At 36.1% G+C, this 24166-nt stretch overlaps 1 protein-coding gene and 1 long non-coding RNA gene across 4 annotated transcripts in view; one reads left to right on the plus strand and one right to left on the minus strand.

Annotated features, from left to right (window-relative positions):
- LOC139085274 (uncharacterized) overlaps nt 1–14523 on the plus strand; it is a 51187-nt gene extending 36664 nt beyond the window's left edge. The window contains exon 3 of the long non-coding RNA XR_011543512.1: nt 13629–14523. This is a non-coding gene — a long non-coding RNA (uncharacterized lncRNA). The remainder of the gene's footprint in view (nt 1–13628) is intronic.
- ATAD2 (ATPase family AAA domain containing 2) overlaps nt 1–24166 on the minus strand; it is a 66833-nt gene that overhangs the window by 22627 nt on the left and 20040 nt on the right. For all 3 annotated transcript variants that reach the window (XM_070631983.1, XM_070631984.1, XM_070631985.1), the window contains exons 8-16: nt 23716–23833; nt 17370–17477; nt 15115–15223; nt 14737–14852; nt 10381–10555; nt 9414–9502; nt 5786–5945; nt 4946–5036; nt 3979–4293 (exon numbers count right to left, since the gene is read on the minus strand). In XM_070631983.1, the coding sequence (XP_070488084.1) occupies nt 3979–4293; nt 4946–5036; nt 5786–5945; nt 9414–9502; nt 10381–10555; nt 14737–14852; nt 15115–15223; nt 17370–17477; nt 23716–23833 (1281 nt within the window). The remainder of the gene's footprint in view (nt 1–3978; nt 4294–4945; nt 5037–5785; nt 5946–9413; nt 9503–10380; nt 10556–14736; nt 14853–15114; nt 15224–17369; nt 17478–23715; nt 23834–24166) is intronic.

Genomic DNA, 24166 nt, shown 5'->3' on the forward strand with positions numbered 1-24166 from the left:
TCAATGTAAACGGATTTAACTCTCCAATAAAAAGACAGAGTGGCAAAATGGATTAACGAACAAGATCAAACAATCTGTTGCCTCCAGGAAACGCACCTCAGCTCCAAGGACAAACACAGGCTCAGAGTGAAGGGGTGGAAGACAATACTCCAAAGCTAATAGCAAACAAAAGAAAGCAGGTGTCGCAATACTTATATCAGACAAAACAGATTTCAAGATAAGGCAGGTAAAGAGTGACATAGAGGGCCAATATATACTGATCAAATGGACACTTCATCAAGAAAAAATAAAGCTTATAAATATCCATGCACCAAACACAGGAGCCCCAAAGTTCATAAAGCAACAATTAACAAACCTAAACCCCACTCACATCAATGGACAGATCATCCAGACAGAAAATCAACAAGGAAACAGTGGAGCTAAACAAAAAGCCAAAACAGTTGGACTTAATCAACATATATAGAACACTTCATCCAAAAACAGCAGAATACACATTCTTCTCAAGCGCGCATGGAACATTCTCAAGGACAGCCCATATGTTGGGAAACAAGGCAAGCCTCTACAAATTTAAAAAAATTGAAATAATAACAAGCATCTTCTCCGATCATAATGCTGTAAAGCTAGAAATTAATTACAAGAAAAAAGCTGAGAAAGGCACAAAGATGTGGAGACTAAACAATATGCTATTGTACAAGCAATGGATCATTGAAGAAATTAAAGAAGAAATAAAAAAATACCTGGAGAGAAATGAAAATGATAACATGCCATACCAACTCACATGGGATACAGCAAAAGCTGTATTAAGAGAAAAATTCATTGCAATACAGACACATCTTAACAAACAAGAAAAATCCCAAATAAGCAATCTTAAACTACACCAATTGACTTAGAGAAAGAAGAACAAACAGCCCAAAGTCAGCAGAGGGAGAGAAATAATAAAAATCAGAGCAGAAATAAATGCTACTGAAACAAAATAGGCAGTAGAAAGAATCAATGAAACAATGAGCTGGTTCTTTGAGAAGATAAATAAAATTGACAAACCCCTAACCAGACTTACAAAGAAAAAAGGAGAGAAAGCTCAAATAAACAAAATCAGAAATGAAAGAGGAGAAATAACAACAGACTCTGCAGAAATAAAATGGATTATAAGAGAATACTATGAAAAACTATATGCCAACAAAATGGATAACCTAGAGGAAATGGATACATTCTTGGACTCCTACAGTCTCCCAAAGCTTAGTCAAGAAGAAGCAGACAATTTGAACAGACCAATCACAAAGAAAGAGATTGAAACAGCAATCAAAAGCATCCCAAAGAATAAAACCCTAGGACTAGATGGCTTTCCCGGAGAATTCTACCAAACTTTCAGAGAGGATTTAATACCTATCCTTTTCCAGCTATTCCAAAAAATTAGGGAGGATGAACACTTCCTAACACATTCTACGAGGCCAACATCATGCTGATACCAAAGCCTGACAAGGACAGCACTCAAAATGAGAACTAGAGGCCAATATCGCTGATGAACACAGATGCAAGAATTCTCAACAAAATTTTGGCAACCCGAACTCAGCAATTCATCAAAAGGATCATACATCATGATCAAGTGGGATTCATACAAGGGACACAGGGATGGTTCAACATCTACAAATCAATCAACGTGATACACCACATCAACAAATTGAGGAATAAAAACCACATGATCATCTCAATAGATACAGAGAAAGCATTTGACAAGATCCAACAGCCATTTATGATAAAAACTCTGAACAAAATGGGGATAGAAGGGAACTACCTCAACATAATAAAGGCCATATATGACAAATCCACAGCCAACATCATACTCAACGGGCAAAAACTGAGCGCCATCCCCCTGAAAACAGGCACGAGACAAGGATGCCCTCTATCACCACTCTTATTTAATACAGTACTGGAGGTTTTGGCCAGAGCAATTAGGAAAGAAAAAGGAATAAAAGTAATCCAAATAGGGAGGTAAAAAGTGAAACTCTCACTGTTTGCAGTCGACATGATCTTATATACAGAAAACCCCAAAGAATCCATTGGAAAACTTTTAGAAGTAATCAACAACTACAGCAAAGTTGCAGGGTATAAAATCAATTTACACAAATCAGTAGCATTTCTATATTCTAATAACGAACTAACAGAAAAAGAACTCAAGAACACAATACCATTCACAATCGCAACAAAAAGAATAAAATACCTCAGGGTGAATTTAACTAACGAAGTGAAGGACCTATACAACGAAAATTACAAGGCTTTTCTGAAAGAAATGGATGACGACATAAAGAGATGGAAAGACATTCCATGTACATGGGTTGAAAGAATAAACATAGCTAAAATATTCATTCTACCTAAAGCAATCTACAGATTCAACACAATCCCATTCAGAATCCCAACGACATTCTTTACAGAAATGGAACAAAGAATCCTAAAATTCATATGGGGCAACAAAAGACCCCGAATTGCTAAAGCAATCCTGAGAAAAAAGAACAAAGGTGGAGGCATCACAATCCCTGACTTCAAAACATACTACAAAGCTACAGTAATCAAAACAGCATGGTACTGGTACAAAAACAGGTGCACAGATCAATGGAACAGAATTGAAAGCCCAGAAATAAACCACACATCTACGGACAGCTAATCTTTGACAAAGGAGCTGAGGGCATACAATGGAGAAAAGAAAGTCTTTTCAACAAATGGTGCTGGGAAAACTGGAAAGCCACATGTAAAAGAATGAAAATTGAGCATTCTTTTTCACCATTCACCAAAATAAACTGGATCAAAGACCTAAAGGTGAGACCTGAAACCAGAAGGCTCCTAGAAGAAAATGTAGGCAGTACACTCTTTGACATCAGTATTAAAAGGATCTTTTTGGACACCATGTCTTCTCAGAGAAGGGAAACAACAGAAAGAATAAACAAATGGGACTTCATCAGACTAAAGAGCTTCTTCAAGGCAAAGGAAAACAGGATTGAAACAAAAACACAACCCACTAACTGGGAAAAAACATTTGCAAGTCATACATCCGACAAAGGGTTAATATCCATAATATATAAAGAACTCACACAACTCAACAACAAAAAATCAAACAACCCGATCATAAAATGGAAAGGAGACATGAACAGACATTTCTCCAAAGAAGATATATGGATGGCCAATAGGCACATGAAAAGATGTTCATCATTGCTGATCATCAGGGAAATGCAAATCAAAACTACACTAAGATATCACCTTACACCCATCAGAATGACAAAAATAACTAAAACAATGGTAACAAATGTTGGAGAAGTTGTGGAGAAAAAGGAACCCTCACACACTGCTGGTGGGAATGCAAACTAGTGCAGCCACTATGGAAAACAGCATGGAGATTCCTCAAAAAAATTAAAAATAGAACTACCATATGATCCAGCTATCCCACTACTGGGTATCTATCCAAAGAGCTTGAAGTCAGCAATTCCAAAAGTCCCATGCACCCCAATGTTCATTGCAGCATTATTTACAATAGCCAAGATGTGGAAGCAACCTAAGTGCCCATCAACAGATGATTGGATAAAGAAGATGTGGTATATATATACAATGGAATACTACTCAGCCATGAAAAACAGAATTGTCCCATTTGCAACAACATGGATGGACCTTGAGGGAATTATGTTAAGTGCAATAAGCCAGCTGGAGAAGGACAATCTCTATGACTCCACTCATATAAGGAATTTAAACTTGTAGACAAAGAGAACAAATTAGTGGCTACGAGGGGAAAGGTCGGGTGGGGGGTGGGCACAAAGGGTGAAGGGTTGCACCTACAACATGACTCAGAGACAATAATGTACAACTGAAATTCCACAAGATTGTAACCTATCAACTCAATAAAAATTAAATTAAAAAAAAGGAAACACTTCAGCGATGTATAAAAGATTTAGCTTTACTGATAATGAAAACTAAATGGGCACCCAAGTTTCATACCTGAGTCTAATGCTTTATTTGTTCTGATTTCTGCATGTGGAAATACTCTCTGCAGGGCTTCGAGGATCTTGTGAACAGTGCCTTGCAGGAGCGGTTTCACAATGGTGGACAGTGCCTGCCCAGGTGATGTCACAGCTCTTTGGGAGGCTGGTATCATCTTGTGCATGGCTACCTCAAAATCCTTAGCTGAGATATTAATTGAAGAGAGATCCAACTGCAGTTTCTCACTAGTGGTATATATCTGTGGGTAGCGGCGACGTAGAGCACATAAAGCAGCCTCAGAGCATATCGACTTAATATCTGCACCACAGTATCCTATTCAAGGCAACCACAAAAATGGTAAAAGTAAACCACTACCCTATTAGCATAACCATGGTTAAAATAAAATTGAAAATCAGCATAGCAATATAGTAGCAAAATATTTAGGAGTAATAAAGCTAAAATCCCTCATGCACCCAATGAACTTATATGGTGGTAATAACCATCAAGAGATCAACTTTTGTGAGTGAAATATACAAGCACTAAGTACAGCATGGGGCCAAGAGCAAGAATTTTAAAATCAGACAGAGTAGGTTCAAATTCCAGTTTGTCATTTACTAGATGGGTGATCTTTGGAGAATCATTTATGATTTCTCAGCAATTTTCAACATCTGTAAAATGGGGATAATGCTATGTATTTCACAGGAATGATGTGAGAATTACTTGAAAGAATATAGGTAAATACTTAATGAGATGACCAGAAAAATGTAAAGAGCAAAGACAGCTATTATTTTTATTGTCTACTTTGCTCTCCAAGTTCCCTGATAGCCAATCTGTCAAATACCTCTATTCGATATCTGGGATTTTTTAAGAAGAAAACATGTCACAAATACGAGATGAGAAACAAATATAATCTTGCAAGACTACAACTTGTTCCATCTTTGAAACGCAAATAATATTTCTTTTTAATGCTTAAAGCAATGTTTACCAACACAGTTTTCTGCTAGTTCTTCTAGAAATACGTCCAGTGGTTTAGGATTCCAATCCCTTGTGTGAATCTTCAGAATTTCTTTTCGAGCCTACATACAAAAACAATTTCACTTTTTATATCTATAATAAAGTGGTATTCAGATTAGAATTTCAATTTAAAATATTTTACCTAAAATTGTAAAGAAATCAATACCTAATATAAACAGAAATATGAAATGGTAAAAATGAAAAAAAAGATGTATTTTTAAGACTTTAAAGAATTTATGTTAACAGATTTACATTTATAGTGCTCGAGTTCTATTCATCATAAATGTGAATGAGAGAAATTAAATAACTACTCAACTATTGTTCATTCTGGTACATAAGAAGAATTGTTTTAAAAAGTACTGACAGCTCTACCCATATTTTCCTGCTTGGTTCTCAAAAGATTAAGTGGCTTTAAAATAGCTGGGGAGGATTATATGGTGGTACCCATGAAAAAGCCAAAGCTAACAAGTTGACTAAGGACTGACTGTTCATTAGGTCATATGCTCTGAAGCAAAATAAAGATGTATGATTAACATCCAAAGGCTGTGCTCAAACTGAAAGAATTTTAAGAGCATTTTTAGGGAGGCATTATTTTATTTAAAGAAAAGAATAAGAAACCATCTGAGTTCTTTTCTTCTCTTTAAATAAAGTAATGCCTCCCTGAAAATACATACAAACATGTTTGGATATTAATCATACAGCTTTGCTTCAGAACATACAAAACACAGTCTTCAAATTTTCACTGTACCAAGACTTTTTCATGATAAAGGCAACATATTTTGTTAAAATTTGAGTGATGTTAAATTCTTACATCTTTATCAGGTAGGCTGAAAAGGAATTCTCTGTCAAAACGACCAGGCCTTCGTAAAGCAGGATCAATAGAATCCAGTCTGTTGGTAGCACCAATGACCACAATTTCTCCTCTGCTGTCCAGTCCATCCATAAGAGCTAGCAGGGTGGAAACAATAGAACTAAATTTAAAAATAAGAGAGAAGAGATTAATCAACTGAATCTTGAATGTATCATTTCTTCTTTTAGTAAGATTTAATACATTAAACATGTGAGTGAATTTTCTTAGTGCATCCCACGACTTTCAATGGATTGAAAAAAAAATCTGTAAAATAACATACTAAATAGCATGTAGAGAGTAAATCAATAGAAAACACAGATGGTCTTTAGAACGCCAAAAATAAATCCTGGAAACCATTTCACAAAGGAACTTGAGAGTTCCCAAACAAGGATACATAAAAAAAATACCAGTAAGTACTGAGTAGACAAACAGTATCTAAAAATTATAAAATGTTCCATTGTGTACACATTATCAAAGGACCCCAAAATAAAATAAAATATACATAAAGCATAAAAATAAAGGATTTTAATTACATTTAAAATTTTTTTACCATGGAGAGTAGTAAAATGGTCTCCACATCTTCATCACCCAGTTTCAACAATTAACAATATTTTTTTATGTCTTTACCCACTAGCTTGAAACAAAAACACTCAGAAAGATCATTTAATCCATAAATATTTCATGTTAAGTACTTCATGTATGTATTTCTGAGATAATGCTAAAAAACTCCCACATTACAATGATACCAATGTAAATGACAATAATTCCTTAATTTCACTGAATATCCAGTTTTCCCTAATTATATTTTTATATTTGATTTGTTCGAGCAAAGATGTACACACTGCACTTAGTCAAACGTCCCTCAGATCTCTAACAGTTCCCAGCACACCTCCCTCACTTCTTTCTTCCTCCATGCCATTTCTTTGTTGAAGAAATGGGGTCATTTGTTTCGTAGAACTTCCTTCCCACATTCTGGATTGGGCTGAATCTTTCCTGATGGGGTCATTTAACTTAGCCTCTATTTTCGTATTCCCTGTAAAATGGTAGTTAGTTCTACAAGTTTGATAGATGTAGGTTAAAACTATTTGGACAGCATATTTCATAGGAAGATACCATGTACTTCCTAAGTATATCTCAGGAGGCAAATAATACCAGTTTCTCACTTAAGATCAGTGGTTGGGTTTAGGCGAGGTGTTATATCAACTTACTCCACTCATCATAAACTTCACTGTCAACCTTTTTACCTTACTGTTTTAGCAATCATTAACAATTATTGCTTAGATCAGGGTTTCTCAACCTTGGCACAACTGACATTTTTGGCCAGAAAATTCTTTGTTGTGGAGAGCTGTCCTCTGTACTGTAGGATGTTTTAACAGCATCCCTGGTCTTCACCCACTAGAGGCCAGTTGTGGCCCCCTTCAACAGTTGTGACAATCAAAAATGTCTCCAGACATTTGCCCCCTGGGGGCAAAATCACTCCCAGTGGAAAACCACAGGTCCAAAGCCACTATTTCATAAGGTATTGCAAAATGGTGATTTTCTAATTCAATGATTTCCTTTCTGTTTATTAACTGTGATTTTCCTATAAAGAACAAGGTTACTTCATCAACTATTAAATTACCCCAAATGATGGTTACAGGGCAGGAAAAAGAAATGCTTGATTCATTCCCTTTATCAATTTTCAGAGTAATGAATCACTATCTTAGCAACTTCTGGAGTAACAAATGTTTTTTTAAATCAATAAAAACTAACAGTTTTTATGTATTTGATGCATTTCAATCTATTGCAGTCATTATTATTTTTGACGATCAAATTGCCCCATCTTTGGCCAGTGGAAACTCCCTCAAAATTGGCTATGTCATTCTGATATGACCCCAGTAGTCTTCAGTTGCTTGTTTCCATGTATTACAGGATGTTCCAGGCTTGTCTTATTTCCTGCCTCAGTTCTGCAATCCACCATCTCTGCTAAGAGTCCTACTATTTAAGGATCACATTCTGGGTGCTAGGAGTATGAAGTGCTTACCGGATTGTGATTGCTTCTAGGCCTTTTTAGTGTCCAGAGCTAGAAATTATTTTTTCTTTTAAAAAAAAACCTCATCATGAGTTCATACTTATATTTCCAATTCAAAATAAAGATTTTAGGGTTTTAATTTAACTTATTTTATATTTGGATCCTTTTAGACTAAAAATCTTACTTTCTAATGCATTCACATAATTACTTATTTGCATTATCCTACAATATTATTACTAACAATAAGATAATACGGTTTAATCACATTCAAAGTGCTACCTTCTAAAAGCCTGAGTTTAACAACAAGGTTTACTCTGAGATTTTTAAATTCTTTGGGGGAAAAAACTTGTACACTAAGTTTCTCTTTAAAAAAAAAAAATATATGTGTGTATTTGAGATGGCATGTGCTTGCTAAAATTACTCTATAATTTTTGTTGCTAAAGTTTCTCCAATTTCTTTAGAACTGTTCCAAAATACAGTAAGTACTCAATTACTTGATTGTAAAGTGATGACAGTATTGTAATTGTTTCTCCCTATTAACACATGAATACAGTATGGCTGATGATGGAATGTGGACACATACAGACATAGCTATTTTTACCATACTACTTAACATTTTAATTTACTCAGAGCAACAAACAAAATTGTACAGCATCAAGTCAAAGGAGGCCACGAGAATACAGTAAATATTGTTAGATGTTGGAGAAGACAGAACCTCCCTATCACTCACATTATTATATGCTGTTCCTCTTTTATATTATCTACAATAAACAAACAATACTGGATATATGAAGGCACACAAACATTTGCTTTAGGGTATCCCAAATTAATTAAACAATTACAGACAATTCATACGACCATTTGAAAAGAAGCTCTGAAAAAGTGAAGATGAACTGGGATTAAAAGTAATTTAAATTCAAGTTAAGGCAGTGCCACTAAGGAGAAGTGCTCCCTTGGGTAAGCAGGTTATCATAGGGAAGATGTAATTTTCCCATCCTGAAATGAGGAGGTTGGGCTAGTTTTAAAATCTTAAACTAGTAGTAATGCGCTAAGACATATTTTGCTGGGCTCAGACAGTGTCTTAAATATCCAAATTTGTTGGCAACATTTAAAGATATTTCATACAAAAATCTGAATATAAAGTGTAAGAAAGAGAGGAACTTTGTTTTTCAAGTCTGAGTCAGCTTCTGCACTTCAACAGTAGGCTGGAGCTAGAAACAACTGGCTATGCTCTTATGACTGGACACACCGCCATATTCTCAACCATAGTCCCACTCTCACCACGGGCCTGCCTCACTCATTTTATTTGCCTTACCTCATTGGACTGTGGGCACTTAAGTTTTGTATCACACGTTAAATCCGTAACCAACATTTTAATGCTGTGCTTGAGAATATCCTGCCACCCAGAACACATTCATTTTTTCTTTTTGTACTATATACTGGGGTTCTACTACCAAAAAAAGGGAAACTACTGGTTCGTAAAGTTTCTTTTACCATTTAACATTCTATCCCTCATATAACATCAACATAGTTCAGAATGTAGGAAGAAAGGCAGAAGTGCCATCAAGCAAGTTTTACCTGTGAATTTGATCTTGCCTGCTTGACCGTACTGGAGCCAGACCATCGATTTCATCAAAGAAAATAATTGATGGGCGCATCTGATAAGCCTAGAAAGTAGGTCCGGTGATTGCACATTATCATGAAAAACTTCAAATATATAGACTTACTATAAACGATTTTAATCCATTTTCATTCCAACTTGCTTACTAGCATTTATTTATAGCTTATAAATCTAAATGTAAATTCAAGAACTATGTTTAAAGATCAGACTAAATTATATTAACACAGTTCAATTTTATTTGCATTCTCAACTGGCAATATTCAAAATACATACTCTACTGGTTATATACCTTAGAATTCATATAGCTTTAGTTATTGGGACACAAAAAATATCTAAAACACCAACTGTTAAAGTAAGACAAAGAATAGAAGACAGTGATATGGCATTCCTCCATGTCAGGATGGGGAAACATTTAGCAAGATGCTACAGCTTTTTTAAAAAAAATCTATTTCTGTAAAGTTAAAATAAAGAATCTCAGTGAGTTCCATAAAAAGATTTAAAAGCATCTGCAGCAATGTGCCTCGGTAGATTAGAATGTATTATCTCACAATGTGCTGTCAATACAATCTGGGATATGAAATTGAAAGCCACTCTAGGGCAGAACTAATCTTCAGTTTGCATATTGAGACATAACTCACTACTATTGTCTCTCTAAGTATGAGACTATCACTCGCTCTCTAGGTATGGGACCTAAGACTCCAAAGAACTTAGATCCAATTATTCCTTTCTCTTCTTACTATAAAACTGTTCATCGTAGGTCAGTCTTATCTTGACATACAAAAGAAAATAATCTAGAAAGATATTTGGTCTAATTCTTCTGAGTTTATTTCTATGAAAAGTGATAAAGTGCAGGCTGTATCTAATCCTTACATACTTACATCTACATTGATTATAGACCTATATAGATAAGTTTTAATATCATACCTGATCAAATAGCAATCGTAGCTGTCTTTCAGACTCTCCTACCCATTTACTCAGACAGTCAGCACCTTTCCTCATGAAAAATGCTACTCTCTTATCCCCTTGACTGCACTCATTGGCCAGTGCTCTAGCAACCAGAGTTTTTCCAGTTCCAGGTGGACCATAAAATAAACAACCTCTGTAAAAGAATAAGTATTATTTTAGTTATACATTAAAAAGTAGACTATTTAAACAAAATGAGAAACCAATTCCATGAATGCACTTCATTAGTGAATGAAAAAGTAAATAAGACAACGGAAATATCATTTCAATCCACAAAGCACAACTTAAAACCAGGGAATTAATACTGACACCACAAAATTAACATTGAAACTAAACAAAACTCTTTATTTGAAACATACTGTCTTTTATTAATTCATCATGCCGATGTATTACCTTACCTTGCATAGAAGTCATGCTTAAAAAGAGCTGATAGTTTACTTTTGTAACATTATCAGGGGAAAGAAGAGCAGATTTCATCTACAGTCTTCGGTCTTCCGCATCAATAATGTAATACCAAAAGTTTTGCAAGAAAACATGTTGGGAATGAACAGGAGAGAAAGTAAGATAAAAGAAGAGAGAACTTAAAGAAATGGTAGTTGAGTGATAGGGACCAGGCCAATGTAAATAATTTAAAATAATTTTTGGTGACATCACTGCCATGGAATAACCTGCAGCTTTTTCATATATTCCAAAGTTATTCACTACTCTTAAGATAGAAATCTGAGGAAATGGGCTATACTCATAACTCTCAGTAGAAGTTTAAAAAGGCTGTAGAAATAGAACACGTGAGGGGTTAAATTCTACCAAAGTGGGGCTGGCCCCGTGGCCGAGTGGTTAAGTTCGCGCGCTCCGCTGCAGGCGGCCCAGTGTTTCGTCGGTTCGAATCCTGGGCGCGGACATGGCACTGCTCATCGGACCACGCTGAGGCAGCGTCCCACATGCCACAACTAGAGGAACCCACAACGAAGAATACACAACTATGTACTGGGGGGCTTTGGGGAGAAAAAGGAAAAAAAATAAAATCTTTAAAAAAAAAAAAAAAAAAAAAAAAAATCTACCAAAGTAATATGAAATTGATAACCAATTTCACATCATCAAATAACTGCTCTTGAAAAGAAACACTTAAGGAATATTCCAGAAAAACAGAAATGACAAAATAAAAGTAGCAGGAAAAAATCACAAGTGATGAATGAAATACATTAAAAGTTAAGAATGAAATATTAAAGAAAAAATAAGAAGAAATGGACATAATCAAATGTAAACACACACACACACAAAAGCAACTTTTAAGAAAACAATCAGACAAACAAATGGAATAAACCATAGTGATTTTAACAATCTTATTTGTGAGACTATCTTTTTTTTTTTTTTTTTGAGGAAGATTAGCCCTGAGCTAACTGCTGCCAATCCTCCTCTTTTTGCTGAGGAGGACTGGCCCTGACCTAACATCTACTTTATATGTGGGATGCCTACCACAGCATGGCTTGCCAAGTGGTGCCATGTCCACACCCGGGATCCAAACTGGCGAACCCCAGGCCACCAAAGCAGAACGTGTGCACTCAGTCTCACAGGGGCCTGTGAGACCATGTTAAAGAGGAATTAAGGATTCACACAAAGAGGAAGCAATGAGATGTTCATGACATTAACATTTGTGATAATGAAAACTAAATAGCCAGCAAGAGCAGAATCAATTTAATAAAACGTGATATATCCACATAATGGAATACTATTCAGTCATTAAAATGGAAAGAGAACATAACATGAAAACGGCAGGTTCACACTACCATATATTTGATTTTTACTGGGGGTAATGTATGTTGTAAAGGAGAAATGAAGAGAAAAAATTGGGGGAATTTGTTGTGTCTTTCAAATTCACTAAATTAACTAGGTACTTCCAACATTTCCTGTAAGAAGTAAATGCTATTATTTAATATTAATATGCTTCTGATCTTTAAAATTTTAAAATTCACCAATGTTTAACTGTGATTAATTTATACTACATAACTTGTATAATGGAAAGGGAAAAAAGCTTACTAATTTAAAAAAGTTTACTTAAATCAATATTTCCATACAGGGTGATGCAGGGAGAAAAGCTGTATAAGGAAAAGGGAATCAGAGACTAGGGTTTAAAAAATGGGTTAATAACATATAAGAACTAGAAGAAAAAGGAAGAGGATAAATTATGGTGATATAAAAGTTCAAGAGTGGACTTCCAGGTAAACATGACAGATTGAGTATATGGTTTTGTCTGTGCTCTTCCCTTTAATTCTGCTTAAGTGCATAAAATGAACAAAGTGAACAACAAAATGAGATGATAGCACTTGAGATATCCCAACAAAATTTTGCAAGTTAGAATGCAGAAGACCTTAGCAGACCCGAAAAAGCAAAAAAATCTAAAAAAAAGAAGCCCCCAGTAAGAAAGCTAATTTGCAAAACCCCTCACAGAATTTAGAGGCAACATATCTCAAGGCAGGAGTGAAAGGTGGGGTTGAAAACAGGAGAATGGAGTAAGACATTATTAAAGAACAGTGAGACGACCCTGATTCCCTTCCCCTACCCTGTGCAGGTAACTTGCTTGGACAGCTCACTTTCTGGTACAGAACAAGATGAGACACTGCAGGAATTAAATTAAAAACTCCATACTTAATGGTGGAGACTACTAACACTTCTCAGGTCTTCTGCTAAAACGCTGGCAGCCAGGCTTTCATAAGCTTCAGACAGAGACTGAAGGATTCATCTCTGGGATAAAACACCCCTAGATACTGACTTTGAGGACTTCTGGTGAAAGAATCAGCCCCACCAATTACCCTAAGGTGAGACCTACAAGTTAACAAACCCTACTAGTGAGATTTAAAAACATGCTTCACTCTTAAATATTAACAGAGAGTCAAGGATCACTAGACACTTAAGGAAAGCCTTGACTTAATATCAAGAGAGACCAAAACAAGAGAGAAAAGGTAAGAAGAGTAGATTAATCTAGAATGTCCAACATCCAAATGACATGAATTGAGGGAAAAGAAAAATTGGAGTGGAAAAGTTCCTCAAGTGATACCAAAAACTTTCCCAGAAATCAAGGACACGTTTCCAGATTGTGAAGGTATAGCACAGTGAAGTGGAGGAGAGGAAAAAGACATATCAATAGAGTGTGAGGTTATAGGACTGCTGCCAAAAATAAATAAAAATAACTTCCCATGCACTCTTTTTCTCAGGATATTTCTAGAACGTGCTCCATCAAAACACAGCTATAAACCAAGAAGGTCTTACTTGAACCAAGGAAGTAGGGAACCCAGCACTGAAAGCAACATAAAAGGCAATTCCATAATGATGGGGATGGAAGTCCCAAGGCTTAGCTGTGCTACAAGACAACGAGCAACCAGTCCTGACGGAAGCAGGAGAAAAAGGCCCCAGGAAGATGTGTCCAGAAAAACAAGGAGCCAACAGATTACTTGATATGTTTAACTGTACAGAAAAGAGTTTTATAGCTCTAGTGAAGACTTTGTGGATGAATTGATAAGTATATATAAAACTAATTTAAAAAAACCCACAAAAATTAGACAAGTATTAACGCTGAGGAGGCGAGAGGAGAGTTGTAAAAGAGAAGAAATGTAAGTCAATATACTATATATGGGTTAACTGTAAGAAATAGTTACACAGTCATAAAGCAAACACTGAAAACTGATTCAACAATTTTACATATGTATAAATAAACTATTGGGAGTGTATGAGGAAGGGAAAAAAAACGTGTCAATGTAAAAGATGGGGTAGGTAAAAGAGCCAAATAGTCACTATTCAGAGTTAGAAGTCTACAGATTGTGCCTAAAATAGAAAAAGCAGAAATTATAGTATAAACATATTATTTAGATATGTACATGTAAAGAACAGTTAAAGGATTGAAAGTAGTTGGCTCTAAGAAGTGTAAACCGAAACGGAGAAGGGGAGAGGAGGGACCACCACCATTGTTTCTTTGTGAAACTTACAGTGCTATTTATCTTTAAAATTATGCACATATACTACTTTGATACAAATTTAAAACTAAATTTTTAAAATGAAAGAAAAAAAAGAGTATGTATGGGAGGAATTTCAATAAATGTATGAAAAGCCACAGAGAATGATTTTTTTTCATGGAGAACTAATTTTGAAACCACTATTCTTATTAAACACTGAGAAACTAAAAATATTCAAAGCACCCAGGACCTTGCAGGAAAAGTGTAACAAATTACCGCAGACCTGAAAAATTTCAAGAGAGAAGCATTATCTTTCTGGACAATAGTAGCACAGCACAAATTTTGGCTAAAATAAAATGCATAGTTAAATTACCTTGGAGGTTGAATTTTGAATTTTTCAAAGACTTCTGGATAAAGTAAAGGAAACACCACCATCTCTTTTAGAGCTGCAATATGATTAGACAGGCCACCAACACTATCAAATCGTACCTGGTAACGAAAGGGAAACACTGACATTCTTGGATTTAGAGTCAAGATTAAAATGTCACTTCATCCCCAAGTATACCCAACCTGCACAGGGTCAACTGAGTAAGAGTATTTTAGTTGTGGTCTGAAGATTTAAAAAAAAAGAAAGAAGGAAAAAAAGTCTGTAAAGATCAAAGTTTCTGATAAAATAATTGGCTTCTGTTTTAACTTTAAACTAAAAAGAACAATATTATAGTTCAAGCACACATCTCAAAACAGTACTCACTGAAGAATCCAGTTGCATTGGATCAACATCAGCAAGGCTTGCTCCAATTTTCATTCGATCTTTATAAATTCCTTTTAATTCATCCTTCCGAAAATTTAGTGGGAGGCACCTATTTGAAAAAAGATTTTGTTAAAAAAAATCCATCAATTCACCTTCCTCCCTAAATTCCATGTTAGAATACGGACATTTTTCTTAAGAATTAAAAAAATAATTAAATTTCAACTGGAGCGATCTTGAGATTACATAATTCAACTTTCTCATTTTCTTCATAGGTTGAGAACTTAAGCATTAGAAATGTTTATATCTGAAGCTTTATTATTAAAGATATACAATCAAATGAAAATACCAGTTTTCAAGATGCCACAGCACGATAAAGTACTTCATGGTTGAAAATGCAGACAGTATCAACATTCATTACAATGACTGTGTCTAACATATATAGAGTTTACCACTTGCCAGTCATTGTTTTAGTTTTAGGTGCTTTTACATGTATTAACTCATTAAACTCTCCTAACAGTCTTATGAAGTAGGTATTATTATATACCCTATTTAAAGAAAACTGAGGCACAGAAAGGTTAACTAAAATGCCCAAGGTCACACAACTAGTAAGTGCAGATCCAAGAATCAAGCCCAAGCAATGTGTCTCCAGACCTGCTACAATACCTCTCAGCAAAATATTCATAGTCCACCAGCATTTGGATCCATATCAATCCTCTCAAGCAAGAATGAATCACTACTTTCCAAATACTTTCCAAAACAGTTACAGTAGGTTACAAAGACTACACCTAGAAGAGCCTGCTTGTTTTATAGACAGAAGAACGAAAAGTGCTTATGTTAGAGATTAAGATATTTGTAACAGAATGACTAAGCAAAGACTGACTGGTGCAGCTGAACACAAGTAAAAGCATACCATGCTCACCCCAAGTGACGATTCTCGCTAGCCCCAAGTTCCATGAGGAATTTATACTGTGCAATGTAAGATGGACAAGTTTTCAATTGCGGCTTTTAAAAGGGTATTTCTGGGGCAGGCCCCATGGCCAAGTGGTTGGGTTTGCCACTCTGCTCCGGTGGCCCAGGGTTTCGCCAGTTCAGATCCTGGGTGCGGACATGGCACTGCTCATCAGGCCACGTTGAGGCAGCATCCCACATGCCACAACTAGAAGGACCCACAACTAAAATATACAACTATATACTGGGGGGATTTGGGGAGAAAAAGCAGGGGAAAAAAATAAAGGGTATTTCTTAAATAATTCTTCATAGAAATATAACCTCATAATATAAAATCCACAACCTTTCTACGAACGAAAGCAAAGAAAAATCCAAGTTGTCTAAGTATACAGTTTTTGGATGATCTAACCCTCTGCTGTCCAATAGAAATGAAATACACGCAAAAAAGGTAATTTTAAATTTTCTATTAGCCACACTAAACAAAGGAAAAAGCAAAGTTAATTCTAATATTTTACTTGTCCAAATATATCCAAAATATTATCAACATGAAAAATCAGTATTTTAGAAATTGAGACATTTTACATTCTCTTTTTTTGTATTAAGTCTTTGAAACACAAGAGTGTATTTTTTTACAAAAACTTAGTGTATCTCAATTCAGACTAGGTACATTTCAAGTGCTCAAGAGCCACATGTGGGTAATGGCTACCATAATGGACAGGGTAGATCTAACATGATAGAAGAATAGATACAAAAAACAGTTGGTTCGCATGCCCCTTCAATTATCATGTTCTAATTGCTTCATCAAGCATTACTTTCTACCCTAAGAATGCTATATTACTAGAATCGAAGCACTGCCTTTTCATTCACCTACCCACATCTGTAAAATGGGAATAATCCTTGCCCTATTCTTCATATAATTACTGTGAAAATCAAATGAGTTGATTAGTATATATGTACTAATACTACAAGGAATTATGAAATGAGCAAACCCTTCAATATTCTTTAACAGTTCTACAATAAAAAGTATTATTATTATAAATAGAAAAAATATTTGAAATGAAAAAAAGTTATCTCCTTAAGTCAGTGTTTACCAAACACCATTTTGGGCAGATAATGGTTGTGCAAGAAAACATATGTCCTGTTATTAGTTTCAACTGTAGATCTCAAACTAGAAGTCATTCTAAGTTTACACATTAAACTGTTGTGTAATTCTTTAATCAAACTGTACCTATTTCCCAATTATTCAGCTTTCTCACCACTTAAATAAAATAGCTGGTAGTTTTGAAAGGCATCATTATGGGACCTACCTGTTGATAGCTCTATTACGGCTCCTTTTTCTTCGCCTCTCGAAGTGCTGCTCATCTTCAGAAGAGGAAGATGAAGTAGAGTCACTACTGTGGATTGCATGCCGCCGCCTAAAGTACAGAGAAAAACTGAAATCATGATGGAGGAGGACAGGGAAAAAAAGGCGTAAGACGCAAACATCAGAAATACCTAATATCCACAAAGGTTTATCATAAAATCAATATATTTCCTGAACCCATGAAGTAAGCTTATTGGCTGAATCTTTTAAAAGGCATAAAATAAAAGACTTGGATAGCTGAGAGGAAGGGAAAAAGAGTCAGGGGGCCGTGATAGAGTCAACCATCAAATGTTCACTAAGACAGGATATGGTCCAGGCAGAGTGACTTCTTAGTCTTAATATAAATCAGTTATTCTCAAAGAGAAAGATGGAATAAAGAGGGTATCATAACCTTTGAGACTGTAATTTTAAAAAGTATTTTCCAATATTATACTATATATAATTTCACATCTGAAAGCCATCACCTATTTTCAAGTGTCAACCTTAAAGGGAGAACATCAGAATTGGTTTTTTTAACTGTTTTTTAAAAAAGATTTTATTTTTTCCTTTTTCTCCCAAAGCCCCCGGTACATAGTTGTGTACTTTTAGTTGTGGGTCATTCCAGTTGTGGCATGTGGGACACTGCATCAGCATGGACCAATGAGTGGTACCACGTCCGCACCCAGGATTCGAACCACTGAAACCCTGGGCTGCCGAAGCAGTGTGTGCGAAATTAACCACTGCCACTGGGCTGGTCCTGAGAATTTTTATATAAACAAAAAGGGATCAAGAAGGGTTAAAAAAAAATTCTAGGGGGCCAGCCCGGGTGGTGCAGCTGTTAAGTGCACACGTTCCACTTCTCAGCAGCCTGGGGTTCGCTGGTTCGGATCCCAGGTACTGACATGGCACCACTTGGCAAGCCATGCTGTGGTAGGCGTCCCAGGTATAAAGTAGAAGAAGATGGGCACGGATGTTAGCTCAGGGCCAGTCTTCCTCAGCAAAAAAGAGGAGGATTGGCAGTAGTTAGCTCAGGGCTAATCTTCCTCAAAAAAAAAAAATTCTAGGAAACAGTGAGGAATAAGATGGCCTTTTATCTATAGTATATCATCAACTTTAAATTCACAACTGCCACTTAACAGCTGTGTAAATGTGGATGAGTTACTCAACCCACGTAGGCCTCAATTTTCTCCCTTACAAAAAAGGATAAAAATATCATCAAGCTGTTAGGCTGCTTGTTAGTATTAAATAAGATACAAAGCAATACAAATGTTTAAAATTTTTACTTTATTTTTTTTAAGATTTTATTTTTCCTTTCTCTCCCCAAAGCCCCCAGAACATAGTTGCATATCTTGTTTTTTTTTTTTTTGAGGAAGATTAGCCCTGAGCTAACTACTGCCGGTCCTCCTTTGTTTTGCTGAGGAAGCCTGGTCCTGAGCTAACATCCGTGCCCACCTTCATCTACTTTCTGTGTGGGATGCCTACCACAGCAAGGCATGCCAAACGGTGCCATGTCCTCACCTGGTATTCGATCAGGCAAACCCCGGGCTGCCGAGGAGCGGAATGTGCCAACTTAACCGCTGCGCCACCGGGCCAGCCCCCACAGTTGCATATCTTTAGTTGTGGGTCCTTCTAGTTGTGGCATGTGGGACACCACCTCAGCATGGCTCGATGAGCAGTGCCATGTCCACACCCAGGATCCGAACCAGCGAAACCCTGGGCTGCCAAAATGGAGCGGGCAAAGTTAACCACTCGGCCATGGGGCCGGACCCTAAAAAATTTTTAAATCACTTCTACCTTTGGACAGTGGCAAAACACCCACAGGAAAAACAAAGAACCTGGCTGGAAAACCCTTTAATCATTCTATTGGCTCAGGGTCTAGAGCTTTTCCTGAGTCAGAGTGCAATCATGGTAAGTAGGTATTTCCAAAAATATAAAAGGTTCACAATCCACTATCTGCATAATGTACGTTGAGAATCTTGTACCTAACAATTCTGAAAACAAGTTTTTCCATTATTCACTTAGCAGCAAAACATGATCTAAAATGTCATAAAGGCAATTCATAGTCTTTATTTGTCACACAGACTACGATCACTCATATATTTTGCTATAGAATATATCTGACTACGAAGTGCTGGCCTAGACACCCCTAAGATGTTAATATTACATATTATGTATGTTGCATGTTACCTTTGTAAGTCCCCTCCCCCCACAAACAAAAAATCTGAATTCTGAAACACAAATGGCCCCAAGGGTTTTAGATAAGGGGTTGTGCAAACACAAAATTAAGTGAGAAAATAATCTTCCACCATCCACCTACCCAAACACACCCAAGACCATTTTTGTCAGCAGCCTGAAACTAAAACTATCTAGTACAAGTCTGCAATTTTATATGAAGACATTTAATATTACCATTAATATTTCAAAGAGATTCTAACCTGTTATGACATAATTCACATAATTGTATGTGAATTCACTATGTAGCCACATAATTAACACTAACTTCACAATTAATAAAAAGAACATTTTGTGAGTGCTTCTTGTACCAGGTGCTTGACATATTATCTCACTTAATTTTAATTAAAACTTTGGACAAGTACTTATTATAGGCTCATTTTACAGTCAGGGCCAATGTGGCTCATGGCTTATGTAACTTGCTCAAAATATCAGAATTAGTCAATGATGGCGTCAGAATTCAAATTTATGTCTGCCTATTCCCAAAAACCACATGCTATACAGTACTACACTGGTAATCTCCAGTTGTTTACTTCACAAACCAACCAAGTTATAAGCCAACAACAAAACCTTGTAGACTGACAAAGTTTCCAATGTTTCACTTGCAAAGTAAGGATTATTTTTAAACATGAAAGTACAGTTACAATAACAAACACATATAACACTTAATATGTGCCAGATATTGCTTTAAATGCTTTACATGTATTAAATCATCTAGTTCTCACAATACCATGAGATAGGTGCTATCATCCTCATTCTACGTATCAAAAAACTGAAGCACAGAGAGTTTAACTAACTTGCCAAGGGTCACTCATAAGACATAGAGCTGAGCTCGCAACCCAGGCTGTCCTAGTCATGGGTCTAGGTTATTTATAAGCACTCTATTCTGTAGAAAGGCCATTACTTCAGTTTTTAAAAGATCCTAAACACACATAAACAATTTCACTCATTTTTTTTCATTTTACTAAAAACTTTTGAAAAATCTGGCACGAAGAAGAACTGGACCAGCACTTTGAACCTAACCAGAGCATCTAGAGTTGCCAGTTGAAAGAGGTAAGGAGCACTTTGGAAAACTGGTGAAGCAATTGTGCTATTGTCACCTTCTTGTTCAAAGGGACTAGAAAGTCCAGAAACTGCAGACTGAAGCTAAAGAATAAACCTTAGATGACCAGAGGTTAGCAATCCTAAGCAAGAAAAGCCTGCTGAAAGGCAGCATTCCTGAAGTTCTTCTATGATAAGTATGCCAAAAGACCTTTGGAAGATCCTGCACTGTGGCTGCAAGACTTCGTGACCATTTGCCATGGATACTAAGAGCACTATTCAAATGATTCTTCAGAAGTGTGCTTTGTTTCCATTGCTTACGTAGCTGAAGTAGAACATCAACTATAAACAGAAGCTGGTCTCTTCAAGAAAAAGTAAAGAGGCTAAGCAAAATGACTACCACTAAGGTTGTTAAAAGGGATGAGATGTTCACACCACCTTGGCAAGAAAGTTAATAACATAAAAAAGGTGTAAAGAGCTATATTCAGGGCCAGCCCCAGTGCCCTAGTGGTTAAGTTTGGTGCGCTTCGCTTCAGCAGCCTGGGTTCAGCTCCCAGGCATGGACCTATATCACTCATCAAGGGCCATACTGTGGCGGCAGCTCACATACAAAGAGGAAGACTGGCAACGGATGTTAGCTCAGGGCAAAGGTTCCTCAGAAGGGAAAAAAAAAGGGCTATATTCAAAAGGTCAGGTAATACAAGTGTTAGTAAAGATGTGCAGAAACTGGAACTTTCATACATTCTTTGTGGGAATGTAAAATGAAGCAGCCACTTTGGAAAATAATCTGGCAATTCCTCAAAACGTTAAACACAGCTAGTATTTGACCCAGCAACTCCACTTCTAGGTGTATACCCAAGAGAAATGAAAAAGACATGTATGAAAAGTTGTACACAAATGTTCACAGCAGCATTATTCATAATAGCCAAGAAGTGGAAACAACTCAAATGTCTATCAACTGATAAATGAATAAACAAAATATGGTATATATTTATACAATGGAATCTTCTTTAGCACTAAAAGGGAATGAAGAGCTGATACATGCCACAATGTGCGTGAAGCTTGAAAATGTTACACCAAGTGAAAGAAGTCAGTCGCAAAAGATTCCACTTATGTGAAATTGTTCTGAAAACGCTTCTGAAATTGATTGTGGTGATAGTTGCACAACTCTGTGACTATATTAAAAGCCATTGAATTGTACAGTTTAAATGAATGAACTACATGGTATATATGAATTATATCTCAATAAAGTTATCAAAAAGAAAAAGAAAAAGTAAAAGTCTTAAAGGGCTTTATCAAAACCAACACCAAGAAGGTCATTAAGTCAAATAATGTGACTCAGGGTACAGCTTAAATCTCTTAGTTCATACTTAAATTTAAATGTGTCAGAATCTTCTACTAGTCTATGAGATCCAAGGGTAGGAATCCTGGCTTAATCATTTTTATATCCATAGTGTTTGGCACATGGTAGTATTCATACATTTGTTAAATAATTGGAGGGCAAAAAAATCCTGTACCCAAGGAGCTATGCAACAATGTGAGACACTTTCCATAGGGAAAGAGTAGACTGTGAACCAGATATGGAACTTGAGCACCAAAGTGACAAAAAAAATTCCAACCTGCTGTAAGATACATTGTAGGTGACAAGTGTAGAGGCAGTCAATCAAGTATGTTACTTCCAGAAATATAAATCCATTAAAGATGGGAGAAGAAATTAAATCTCAAAGTAACTGCCCGTCTCTCACTTCTGCTGGATCACACAGAGGCCTGTCCCTTGAGTCAGGCTACCCAGACAGCTGCCCTGAGCCCCATGCTTCGTGGGGATTCCACGGAGCACTAAACCTTACTCTCCTTTTCAGAAGACTATTAAATTTCACTAGTGAAATGTCAGTCTTTAACAACATTCTAAGGGTCCTATGAAAAGTAAGAACAGTTCAACCTCTTTCCAGTGCAATTCATCTTGGGAAGGTTGACAAGTTGAGTTTGCCTTTCTGATCCTCTATCCTTCCAGGTCGTGCTTGTGTGAAAAGGGATGATGAAACAAGAAATCCAGAATGTACATTTGTAGTTTTGACACTCAGAAAATGAAATTAAAAGACCCAGAGACACAAGTAGTAGTTCATGTATTTCCTAAAAGAGAGGAATTTCTCAGCACCTATGAAGATGTCACCTTCCATGACCAAAACATGAAGAGATAGTTTGCTTCTAAGAGGAGAGATGCAAGAACAGTTCAAATAGCTGAAGTCTCATAGGACTTTACTCTTACTTCTGAGCGAACTAATAATGTTAGGAAGAAAGTACCATTTCCCACATCAGTGTCATTTCTTTCCTGCCTTTTTCGTCTTCAAGAAGCTCTCTCATTAAAGAACTACTATAATGCTTCTATTACCCAGAAAGTTCTAACGCATCAGAAAACCTTTTATTACTTGGGAGAATGAGGAAATAACAAGAATTACCTCTTTGGATTTAAATATGACAGACAAGCAACAAGCGTTGGGATGTAGAAGGAATAGTAACCCACGATTTGAATAGTCAAAGAAAATTAATATTTCCTACTTTATAAAATAAACAAATCAAAAAACACATCCAGAAAAGGATGGTCAGAGTCATGAGAAGTCTAGAAGTTACGTAACTTATAATATTTATTATGGTAGGAAAATATGTCCATGATAGCGAAGACAAGGCTAAACCGCTATTTTAACTTAATGTAAAGATTAAATGAAACAGTCTGTAAAATGCTTAAGACCAAGCCAAAAATCAAGTAAATACTGAAGCAAAGATAGCTCTATTACTAAAGTGTGGAACAAGTGGAATAAACTACCTTATCACAGTAGTTACTAACAATTCCTATTAGTGGAAGCAAAAGCAAAAACATCAGTGGTAGTGGGGATTAGAGCACTAAAGGCACAGAGCTAACTCTCCCAAATACATGATTCTAAAATTCCATCCTGATACATCCAATCCTAGGATTCTAGAATCCTATCCTAACATAGCCACAATTATGTTGTCACAAATCAATCACTATTTCAGAACCAAACCTGTTCATTCGTTTACAATAAGGACTTCTTGGTCCTGCAGAAGATAATCGATATCTTGGTCTTGCAGGAGAAGCTGGGCCACTATAAAATATGTTGGGCTTTCTCTGGTGACGAGGTTCTAAAAAAAAGAATTATAACTACATGACATATAAGTATGTATGAAGACAGTTTTGCTCTTCACCTATATACTTACAAAAGTGCTGCCTTCCATGAAAATACTAGTACGTATCTACTATGGAATATTTTACTGTTCATGTTTTAAATAATTTATGTCTGTAAGGTTGCTGTTGAAAATATGTATAGCACAGACACTAACCAACCAAAACATACACTGGCCATAAACAACCATTATGATTATACTGATGCATAACAGCTGATTATTAGCCCCCAGGTATATGCTCATAAGTACTAAGGCACAACTTTTAACATAAATCAAAAGCAGTCTTATTTA

Source organism: Equus przewalskii, chromosome 8 (assembly GCF_037783145.1).
Source record: "Equus przewalskii isolate Varuska chromosome 8, EquPr2, whole genome shotgun sequence".
NCBI classification, from domain to species: domain Eukaryota; kingdom Metazoa; phylum Chordata; class Mammalia; order Perissodactyla; family Equidae; genus Equus; species Equus przewalskii.